At 33.3% G+C, this 12154-nt stretch overlaps 1 protein-coding gene and 1 long non-coding RNA gene across 4 annotated transcripts in view; one reads left to right on the top strand and one right to left on the bottom strand.

The window, feature by feature from the left end:
• The window catches only part of LOC106460613 (two pore calcium channel protein 1-like), a 91820-nt gene that overhangs the window by 26508 nt on the left and 53158 nt on the right, over positions 1-12154 (top strand). For all 3 annotated transcript variants that reach the window (XR_002610801.1, XM_022387383.1, XM_022387382.1), the window contains exons 9-10: positions 10511-10610; positions 11914-12094. Coding sequence is in view for 2 of the 3 variants with exons in the window: in XM_022387383.1 (XP_022243091.1) it covers positions 10511-10610; positions 11914-12094 (281 nt within the window). In the remaining variant the exon portion in view is untranslated. The remainder of the gene's footprint in view (positions 1-10510; positions 10611-11913; positions 12095-12154) is intronic.
• LOC111086036 lies at positions 63-857 on the bottom strand. Its single transcript, XR_002610802.1, has 2 exons — positions 657-857; positions 63-304 (listed from the first exon to the last, which is right to left on the bottom strand). It is a non-coding gene; the product is annotated as an uncharacterized LOC111086036 (long non-coding RNA).

The following is a 12154-nucleotide window of genomic DNA, read 5'->3' as shown; positions in this document are numbered from 1 at the left end:
AAGTAAAAATACATAAGAATCTTAAGTAGCAAAATTTAAATTTTACTAGAAAATAAATAGCATTCAAGTTTAAATAAAATAATTTTATTCCTATATATATATATATATATATACATGTTTACTTTGAATAGCTTTATGATTATGCTTGATAAGAGCCAAAGGTTTCTAGAAATTCAGTTCCTGGAGCAACATATTCTAAAATTATAGAGTTTCCAGAACATAAAACATCATTCTCAAGGAGAGAACTTAAAGTGTCTGCCATGGAAAAACATCTTCCATTGCTGGTAGAAAATAGCTTCAACCACTATAAAGACAAAAAAATGGAGGATGATATCTTTATAAATGCTGATATATGTGGTATTCACTAAGTGTTTACATGTTTATTGTTACAATTTCAGGTGCAATTTGTTTACAAAGTAGCTTATTCTTGGTACATTTTCTAAGATATTTCAATTTCATTAAACTTTTAATAAGTAAATTATTATTAATTATATATCATTCAAAACTATTATATTATTGCAAAAGAATATTTTTGGTAAATTATGTCTTATGTCATACAGTTAAAAATAATTTGGTTTAATGCCTGATGTTCTGTAATTCCAAGTGACAACATTATGCATATAATAAAGGCATATGGCCACAAAAGTTTAACATACCTCCATGTTAGCAATGTTGTTTTTATTAGGTAATTTTTCCTGACTTGCTACTGTATCAATCAGCTTACCAACTGTCCACAACTACAATGAAAGGATTATGACATAGTAAAAGCTTTAACATTACAGAATTATTAGTCTAAAATGAGTAAAAGAGAAGTTACATCACTCTCAGATTTTTAACAGATATTTGCCAAGGAACATTAATCATTTTAATTTGACTTGGTTCTTCATGCAACTTTATAAAAAATTCAAAATTTACTGTTAATTTTTGTACTATAAAATGCAGAAACATCCAACAAAAAATTAAAACTGCAATTATAAGAATACATCAGTAAAATGTAAAGAAAAATACAATCATATATTTAAATTAATACTAATATAAAGGTTCTATGTAATTATTTGTTTTACCAATTTCATTAACTTCCTAAGCTAAGTTGTGCATGTAAATTTTAATTCTAGCAGAATAAAAAAGAAATTTAATTAAAATATATTCAGTATTCTTTTAAATCAAAAGAATTTTACTTATTTCAAACACTTCATTCAAGCACTCATAACTTATACCATTACTACCTGGAGTACCCATCCCCTGGATGATAGTTGTGTAAATTCATGATTAGTGAAAGGATATCTTAGGACATGAAAAGTTGTTTCCCTTATATGTAATTGTAATTAAATCAAAAACACCCATAAAAACTGCAAAACACAAAATGAGAACCACAACGTTGCATGTATCTTTGTATGGACTCAACAAACCTTCATGCCAAATTTGGTGAAGATCCATCAGTGGGGCAAAGTAATGGTAAAAAACACCCATAAAAACTGCAAAACTGAAAATTTGTTTGTATCTTCCCATGGACCCAATGAACCTCCATACCAAATTTGGTGAAGATCCATCCACATCCTGCAAAGTTGTTAAATGGACAGACAACAGACAGTCCTATCATATTTATATAGATTATACTGGACAAGACAAAAAAAACAAAACAGGCATTCCCTTCTATAAAATAATAGACTGGAGAATTGTATAAACATTGAACTAATCTGTATGTAAAAGCCAAAAGTATAACAAGTACAATAACAAATTGCATGTACATAGCTTACCATGTTATAACTATATATTTCCCCTACCTTAATCACAATCTTTTTAAATTATAAATCAAACATTTTAAAAGTTCTTTCCTTACACTAAATATTACACATTTTATCATGCATAAAACTTTTATCAGTTATTTTATTCCAATTGATGTTATTTAACCCTTTCAACATGGGTCATGGGTGAAAGGCCATGTTATCTCGTTTGTTGACTCACATTCAAAATTTTATTGAACTACTATATCATGTATTTATGTCCATAAGTTTGGGATCAAATGGTAGATTATAATTCAAAATTGAGTACTATATATTACTCATTTTCTTAATTTAAAAGCAAATATTAAAAAAACAAAGATAGACATCGATTTTTGTGTGTCAACGTGGTATGTTGAATGCAGCACTGGTTCAAATTAGATGTTTGTGAAGTCAAAATACTAAGTCCTATAGTTTTCGAACAAATTAGAAACTCAAATTACAATATTGACAAGCTAGAATATAAAATAAAAGCCTCTTACCTTTTTAAGTTGCTAAGATATTGCTCATGTAATAAATCAAACACAATGGCACCAATCTCTTTCCATTTTTGGAAACACTCACTTATATACACTTACTTCTATGTATAACATGAATAACCAATCGGAAGCTCAGAATGTCCTCCTAGTGGCTTTCTCAGCCATTTTAATGGACTTGGTGCCATTACTTTCTTTTGAACCAATATTTCAATGAGGTAGGGTGTGTCTTTAGTCTGCTCGAAATTGCATTTTTTTTAAACTAAAATACATTTTAGTTCCTAAGTTTGTTAAATTATAGTGGAATTCTATGGTATTAATGTAGGAATTTGTGATTTTTTAGTTATTCATATGTATATATAAAACGTAAAAAAGTATTCCAAAACATACATACCTCTGCTGACACTATTAGGTATTTTTCTATTTTCATCTTTGCCACCTAACATCGTGTTCGCTTGCTCCAGTTGTTATATACCCCACTCGACTGCCCTCAGCAATATATAATTTGCAAAATTTTACACTGGCCCTCACACGACCTCTATGAGATACTGTATATAACCACTGTATGCAGATAATAAAATCACTTTTTCTCGTCAAAGCGCGAGCATTCAGACTTACGTTTTGTGATTTACATTTTTCTTAGTTTCTTGTTTTGTAATTTAGAGATACATTTCGTTAAATTTGTTTTTGGATATAAATTCCCATGTAACACTTTCAAGCACAGAGGCTACTCAGCCTTTGTCTATTCCTCCTTTGTTATCCAGTGGTGGTCAGCAGTCGGGGGGAGCCACTCTCCATGGAATCTGTCCATTACCTGATTCGGGGTGAGATTGAGATCTTCCTGCGGCCCAGGGGTATCTCTCCGGGAGGTGCTGTTTCCTGCTCCTTCTTTCACTAGAGCTTCCTCTCCTAAGGACTCATCTGATCAGCCACCTTCTGCCCCTTTTCTGCAGTTAGTTTCACATATTTGTGAAGTTTTGGAGATGCAACGATTTGCTTTTGAGTCTACCCCTGCTTTGTTGTCTGATCATTCTCAAGGGGATTACTTAGTTTTATCTCCTTCTCCTGATATTGCTGTGCATGCAGGGAGGTTTGCAACACAATTATGTGAGGGTGTCGTTATGCCTCCCACCCCCCTCATTTATCTAAACAACATGCCCTGGTGTATCATCATCAGGATGATATATATTTGGAAACTCAAAGGTTGGATCTATGGGGTGCCAGGTACAAACCTGTTATCTCTCTTAACAGGTCACAATTTTTGCGGATTCATTTGACTCTTATTACTGTTTTAAGATACTTCTCTTCCCTTTAACTTTTGTCTGAAGTATATCACCGATCGCCTCAAAGATTTGACGACAGACTGGGCCGTTTACTGGTCATTATTATGACACGTTTGTCCTCTTCAGGACTTGCCTTGGTGTTGTTCTTGGTCTATTGCTGGGACTTGTTGAGTCGTGATGCATTTTTGGAGAGTATTCACTTATCTTCTTCTGCTCTTCGAGATTTACATGAAGTGCCTTTTCTTCGGCCTTATTTATTTATTTGCTGGAATTCCAGAATTTTTAGATACCAGAGTTGATACAGCACGTTTGCAGTCTTCTTTATCATCTTTGGCTGCTCAACTCTGTTCTACTTTCACTGGTACTTCTGTAGGTTCATCCCTTCGTGTCTCATGGCCCCCTCCTTCCACTCCTCTTCCATTGGTTCTCTTAATCGTTTCCATTCTTATTCTTGACAGATATTTTGCAGGCTGGTATGTGGAGTTCTCCCGACATGTTCATATCTCATTACCTTTGCTATCTGGCAGTTTTCTCTTTGAAGATTTTAACAGGGTGGTGAGTAACGTGTTATCTGACTTACAGCTATTGTTCTTTTTTCTTCTAGGATCCCTATTGATTTATTTTGGATCCCACTCAGTGGTTAGTGTTGACCCGTCGGGTATGCTTGTATTTAAATTCCGCACTAGCAACCTTTATATCAGTTCCTGGTTCCAATGGGCTCTGTCGAGATGAGGTGTTCCATTAGACCATCTGGATGCAATTCTGGATGGTGATATAATATTTCTAATAAACTGCTACTTATGGACTATCATGAGTAAAGCTAATGGGGATTTTGCCAGTCCCTGCTGATTTCAGAGCTGTATCAGTCGAGATCAGTTTGCTTTTAAAAATTAGAGAATGTGTTTCACCTGTTGCACTGTCTCCTGAGACCTGTTCCTCAGAACTCCCCAATGCTTATGTTTCCCCATTACTGCTACTAGTGGAGCTTGGGAGTCCTTACCACACCCATTTCCCACTCGTTGGGGTGGTGGACAGAGGATTTACCTTTGGAGTGTTGAGTTTTCTTCACTCTCGGTGAAGAGGGTGAAGTTGGGAATCCTCCTACCTGGGTCCCCGGAAGTTTTTCCCAGATGTCGGTAGCAGCAGGACCAACCTATGTAGGAGCCTACTCGTAAAACCAGTCCATATTTGATGCTTATACTATTCGGTTGGGGGGGGGGGTCTTGGCCTTCTCATAAACACTGTCAGGTATTATGTTTTTCATGCAGGGGGTCCACTATCTCCTCATAAATCCGAATTGGATGCGGTCCCATCTTTGATCTTTGGTGGGACAGTGCTCCACATCCTCTCCTTAATTCCATGGATAAGCAGAATTCTCCTTGCCCACTTGGTGGGGGAGTAAAGACAACTGTTTGTAAATCCAGACTGGATGAGTTCTGGACCTTGGTGGAGTATGGCATATGATCCATCAATCCTCCTAAATGCATTTCAAACGTTTTTTTTTTTTTTTACACTAAATTCTTATACTTTATATGTTATTTTCTCTACCCTATCTCAAAACGGGATCGGTCAATTCAACCGACCTTGTAACCACCAAAAAAAATCTAAATAAACCTAAATTAACCTTCTTTTTTTTCTTGTATGACTTCAGATTGTAACATCAAACTACATTCTTTATCCTAAGTAGCTCTAAGTTCGTAACATTATACATCTATTTATAATTAAGTTTTATTGTTTTATTGCCTTTTTTATTGCTGTTTAAACCGTGTCTAACTGCTATCTGTGCCATTATAAGTTGTAAATCACTCGGGAAATGTGCAGCTCACGTTATGCTTTTGAATTGCATTACCCACGAGCTGCTCGCGTGCATGCTTCGTGAACCATTTTAATTATATTATTACTTATTTTACCTATTCTAGTCTTAAATAACTTAAAAGATCCGTACTTTTAATTTTAGTTACTTTTTTAATAATAAATAAAGAATAACTGTGAAAAACAAGAAATAAAGTACTTACACAATCTTCTTTATTCTTGCTCTCGATTGTCGAGGAGAGTTAAGCCTGATGTTTTTTAGTGATTATAGTAAAGCACTTAACAATTTTTATTTAATTAAATAATACACCAAATAATATAAACTAATAACATGCAAAAAGTAGACAAATTCACATTTAAAAAATTTCCTGGCTTTATAACTATGCGACAAGAGCCATTAGAAATTCATCCAAGCTAGTTGTTAACTTTCCCAAGGGAACGATGCTGCTACTCAGAGTGAAATTGACTGTTATCTGTTCAGAACACAATGTTATACAATATGCCATTTGATAGATGAAAACCTTGACTTTCTATTGGTTATAGGTAATATATAATGAAATGTAAGAGAGAACTATCAACGAATTGTGAAGGAGAGGATGTGGCAGGAGGGGTCTGATTTTCTCTTTGATAGCTCTGTAACCAAACAAAATTGAAGGCTGTAAAAATTATGGTCTGTTTCAGCAATAACAATTTTATAGAGAATATTTTACGTTTAATTTCGTAAATTTTCGAGGGGTGATGGATAAAATAGGGATGATGACATGCTAAGACAAAATGTGGCATGTGTTACACTTGTGGAAATTCTGGATTTTTTATATATTCCTTTTAGAATTAAGAACTTAAAACTTGTATACTGTTAAGATATGGATTATCTTATGCTATTCTAATTGGTATAACATAAACAAAAAGTAGTTTAATAAAATTTTGAATGTAAGACACTAAAACCTTGAGTCATGCGCAGTAAAGGGTACTTGGGGCGATAGGGTTAATTGGTTGGTTGGTACGAGATTACCTCCAGCTTCATGAACTTGAGGTGAAGACAGTATGATCCTCTTTCCTACATCACATGGATGTTGGTTCCCAGTGTCCTGGGTTTTGGGCTGTAGTTGAGTTGCCATTTGTATGATCCTCTGTTCTACCCCCACGTAGATGTTGATACCCGGTAGCTGGGTTTTTGATTGTAGTTCACTTACTGATGGTACCCTGCTACCCCTGCATAGATGTTGGTTTCCAGCGGTATGGGTTTTGGATGTAGTTGACTTGCCATGCACAGTTCTTCATGCCCTAGCCACTCAACACCTAGGGGCACATCCTTTTCATCTTGCACACTTTTATGTTTTGGGGATTGAGTTTAGTAAATCCTGCCAAAGTTCTCTCCCACTTAGTTATGCTCCTCTGTCTTACTACCCATATATGCAACATCTTTCCATAATGGATGAAGATTGTACCTGGTACACAAGTAGTGCAGTCTTCTATGTATGATCTTCTACTACAAGGATCTACTCTTTGGGGGTGTTCTTTGGATGCTTTTGAAGGATGCTTCTTTCTTTTCGTTGCACTTGTCTCTCCACCTTTTTAATGTGGGATTTTAGCTATTTATGTGAGCGGAGGTAACGTACTGTATTGGAAGTTAAATTTTCCTCCACATTAAAAACTGGTGCTTCCATTTTCTGCCAAAACTTGAGGTGATAGTTTGTTAGAATTGAATAGAGGGAGTCACATATGTCAAGAAAGTATGTTGCATTCGCATTGGAGGGTTGTCGCATTATGATTTGCATGTGAGACACATTTGAATCAGTCAATTCAGAGATTGGTGGGAGCTTCAAGGCTTGTGGGATGTGAAAAAAATTTTTGCATATAGAGAGCAGCACTCAAGGAGAAGAGCTATTTATGTGTGAGGAAGTAAGTACCCATCAGAAATACATTTTCGGTATATAAAAATTATAAATTTTAATGTCACAAAAACTGGAATAGGTAAGAGACGTTGTCTGCTTTAGGCATGTGATTATTCTGTGTTCTTTGGTGCATTATTTAATTAAATAAAAAATTATTTAGTGCAGTTGTACCATTACTATAAAAAAGTAGGGTTATGTGTCATTGACAGCCAACAGCAAAAAGAAAGAAGACCCAGGTGAGTACTTTATTTGTTTTTCATGTGTATTCTTTATTTATTGATATAAAAGTAACTAAAATATAAAGATTAGAAACTTTTCACTTTAGACAAGGTTAGATTAGGTGCATTATGTAATTTGATAGGATAATATGAGCTACACGTATGCCAAGGATTTACAAATTTATTTTGGAAATATCAGTTAGTCATGATTCAAAGGGTAATACAAAAATAAAATTTAAGTATAAATAGATGTATACTGTTATGAGTTTAAAGCTATTTAGGATAAACAAATGTTCTTTAATTTTAAAATTTGAAATCATTCTAGAAAGAAAAGGGTAATTTAGATTTATTTTGATTTTTTTTTTGGCAGTTACAAGATCAGAAAAATTGACCAACTTCATGTAGAGTTAGGGTAGAGAAAATGATATATGAAATATAAAGTTTTGTTAAAATTAAAACGTTTAAAAATTATTGTTGATCAATGTCGGATCAGTATATTGTTCATTGAAGGAGATATTACTGTACTATGCTGGATTGCCACTCATGGACTATCATAAGTAAAGCATAAATGGATCCTGCACATCCATGCTAATCATTGGATTGAATAAATTGGTGTGGGTTTGTTTTAAAAAATTTAGGAAACTTGTTTTACCTATTGCACTGTTTCTAGGACACTGTTTCTCAGGGCTTCCTGACACACATTACCTTCCCAGATTCTACTAGTTGAGCTAAGGGGTCCTTACTACACCCAGTTTCCAGTCACTAGAGTGGTGGACAGAAACTTTTCCTCGAGAATATTTGAGTGAATTCCTCCATTCTTGAAGAAGTGAGCAAAGTTGGGGACCCTCCTACCTGGGTCCCTGGATGTTTTTCCCAGATTTTGATAGGAACAGCACCTACGTAGATGGGAACCTACTCGTAATACCATTTCAGATTTGATACTCCACTATCAGGTTGGGGTGTGTGTGACCATTCTGTTTGATTAATACAGATTCAGTGCAATGTTTGTGGAAGAGGGTCCACTTTCTCCTCATAATTCTGAATAATGAGTGGTCCCATCTTGGGTCCTTGGTTGAGCACTATTGTTCCATGTCCTCTCCATAAGGTAAGTATTATTGGAAATACATTTTCAATTTAGGAAAATGTTAACTTTCTCTTACAGTTCAAACTTTATTCCCATGGAAAACAAATCAACAAGCTTAACTGAATATTTATTGGCTCTTATCGCATAGTTAGAAAGTCAAATAAACTAGGTTATTTGCTTTGTGCATTTTATTATTTTGTGTTCTTAGGAGCATTTAATTAAATAAAAATTATTTAGTGTAATAGTACCATTAGTTTAAAAAAATAGGCTTAAATTTCATTGACAGTCTGCATTAAGAAAAGGAGACCAGGTAAGTACTATATTTCTTGTTTTTCATGTGTATTTTTTACTTATTACTATATAAGTAACTAAAATGTAAAAATGAGAAATTTATTAGGTTAGATTAGATAAGATAATGAAAACTAATAATAATAAAAATTCTTCATGAGGTTTGTTCTCCAGTGTCTCGTGTTATGTAATTCAATATGGTAATGAGAGCTGCACATTCTCCAAGTGATTTACAACTTGTGTGGTGGAATTATTAGTTAGAAATGGTTCAAAAGGCAATACAATAATAAAATTAAAAAAAACAAATGCATACTATTACATGTTTAAAGCTGTTTAGGATAAACAAATGTAGTTTAATGTTACAATTTGAAGTCATTCTAGAAAGAAAAAATGGGCATTTGAGATTTATTTTTAATTTTTTTTTTGGTGATTACAAGGTCATTAAAATTGACCAACCTTTTATAAAGTTAGGATAGAAAAAATAACATAAAATATAAAGTTTTATTGAAAAATACGTTTGAAATTTAATTAGGTTTTATAGATTATGCAAAAGAAATTTGATAATTTTCGGATGAAGAAAAGTATCTTTAATCTTAACATAAAAATTACTTTGACTCCATATATTCATGGAGAAATTTTTAGTGAAAATACATAAAGAATTGCTCCCCAGTGGTACAGTGGTATGTCTGTGGACTTACAATGCTAAAAACTGGCTTTTGATACCTGTGGTGGGCACCACACAGATAGCCCATTGTGTAGCTTTGGGCTTAACTGTAAATAACCAACATTAAAAATGATGATCTTTTTATCCACAAATGACTCCTAGTAATTACTGAAAGCTTGGAAAATTTTATGAAAATACACGAAATATATTAGACATTATACTATTAAAACTATAAAGGTCAAGTTGGGTCATGAACTCGGTTGATTTGACTGATCCCATATTGGGAGAGTTAAGGATACTGTTACAAATAAAAGATACCATTACAAATCTGACCTAGGAAAAGTATTGCTGGTATAATTAAGGATTCCTGCAAGACTAAAAACAAAACCTGTCAAAGGGTGGATGAACTCACATGCATCTTGGTTTATGTGATGAGTAGAAAGGGGCTGGAACACTTGGTAACAACTGGGAAATGTGTGGGGGAAAAGAAGCAGAGATAGACAGCTAGAGAAGATCCTGGACAGTTTAACAATATGGCTACACAAAGAGAAGGTGACTGATGTAATCACACGTGTCTGGGACTGGGAAAGCTGGAGGGGCATGATTGCCTATGTTACAAGCACGGCACTTGATGATGATGATAATTAAGGGCACTGTTACAAATGAAAGACACCAGTACAAAGCTGACCTAGGAACAGTATTGCTGGTCCAGCTAATGACACTGTTAGAAATGAAAGACACCATTACAAAGTTTATTTAGGTACATTATTGCTGGTTTAGTTAAGGGCACTTTCAATTTATTTTGGATTATTTTATAAGGTTCATATATTATGTAAATAAAATAATTATTTTGAATACTTTGGAAGACATTAAATTGATAATTTGTAGTGTTTAAATGTACATCAAAGAAGGGTCATTAATATTGATTAATTTTGATATAATCTGATTACTATGGAATAGTTAAAGAAAGTGCACAATTAAAAAGAAAATTTTTGTTGTTGTTTTGTAGTTATCCTGATGTCATGATGCCTGCTTATGCCGCTTCCCGTTGGTCAGCTATATTTTTCATTGTATTTCTCATCATTCATCTGTACTTCATAATGAACATGGTATATCTGCATATTTTGTTTTTTGTATTTTAATTTACAGTAAGTGACACAGTGGTTATTCTGATCTAACATGTTTAACATGTAACCTCTCACACCAGATGTTTGTATTGGATGCACTTCTTTAAGATTATCATGTGTATTCTATTACTGGCCTGATAATGAAAGAACTTAGATGAGATTTATGTTAAAGTTGTTTTAATAGAGAACTTTAATTCCCTGCAACTTTGAATGATGAGCTATCACCTTGATATTTTGTGCCTGCTCTTTCTTTCACTTGTGGAGCAGAATAAATCTTTGTTATATTTGGTAATGCTTAAGTTGGCATCATCTAAAATTGGGCAAGAAAGTAGAAAAGAAAAATTATTTTTACTCCTATAGTGGTTGTTCCTGTCAAAAGAAATTTTATGTTCAAAACTGCTTTCTCTTGTATATACAGAACTGCTTTGTTGAAAGGATATAGGTTTGAAAAAAGTATTTAATTACATACTTATATAGTGATGTAGCAACTAAAAGATACATTGTCTCAGCTGCTATAACTCTGAACCAGCACTTGGTTTGTGTAGTAGACCTATACATCATGGATTTGTGTATATGCACTTTGATTTTCTAAGTTATTTATTAGTGAAAAATCATAAGTTGTATTTCTTGAGATTTTTTGACATTCTTTTGTAACTTAATAGAGGAAATGTGTTTGGATGTTAGGTGTGTTTTTGTGTTTTAAAACATAAAGTTTTATATGCATTTCAGTCTCTTAATACAGCTTGAATAGAAATGTTGTTTGGAAGTATTATCTGATGATTATTTTGAGACATTAAGCAACTGTGAAAGTTTAAAAATTATTTTACGTATATATATATATATTCTCATTATTATTTATTGTTAGTGCTCATTTGTTTTTGAATTCTAGACATTTGTTCACAATTTTTCAAATAACAAGTTGATAGCATCATTCAGCTACAGACTTTGATATCAACTTTGAAATACATATAACAGTTCCTGCATTTTTTGTGATTATTCATGTAATAATATTGGCTTCAAATTTTTATATTACAATTCCATTATATTTAAGCAGGTTTATACCAGAGAAAATTATAAATTTCATTATTTCTAACAACTTACATATGAATGCTGTGGATAATTCAACTTATTGTAGACATATTGTTGTTGATTTTTTTTATAGTAAATTTATTTCATCTGATATTACTGCAATTAAACGTATTTTGAACAATACAGTCCTTTGAAATAATGAGACATAAGGCAAATTGTTTCAAAACAATATTTCCTTCACTTAATTCGTTTGTAGATGCTAGCTGTCGTGTATGAAACTTTCACTCGAATTGAAAAAGACAAGTTCAGAAAACTGTTATTGCACAGAAGAAAAGCTTGTCAACATGCTTTCCGGTTGCTGGTTAATCGAGCTCATCCTACACAAATTTCTTTCCGACACTTTCAAGGTCTTATGCACCATTTCAAGCCCAAAGTCTGTGAGTAAAGCATTTCTTACCTTCTGCTTGTAATGAGTAGCATTGCACACCTGTTTATTT

The sequence above is a fragment of the Limulus polyphemus genome, unplaced genomic scaffold, assembly GCF_000517525.1.
Source record: "Limulus polyphemus unplaced genomic scaffold, Limulus_polyphemus-2.1.2 Scaffold804, whole genome shotgun sequence".
Classification (NCBI taxonomy): domain Eukaryota; kingdom Metazoa; phylum Arthropoda; class Merostomata; order Xiphosura; family Limulidae; genus Limulus; species Limulus polyphemus.
This window is presented reverse-complemented; position numbering and strand designations above follow the sequence as displayed.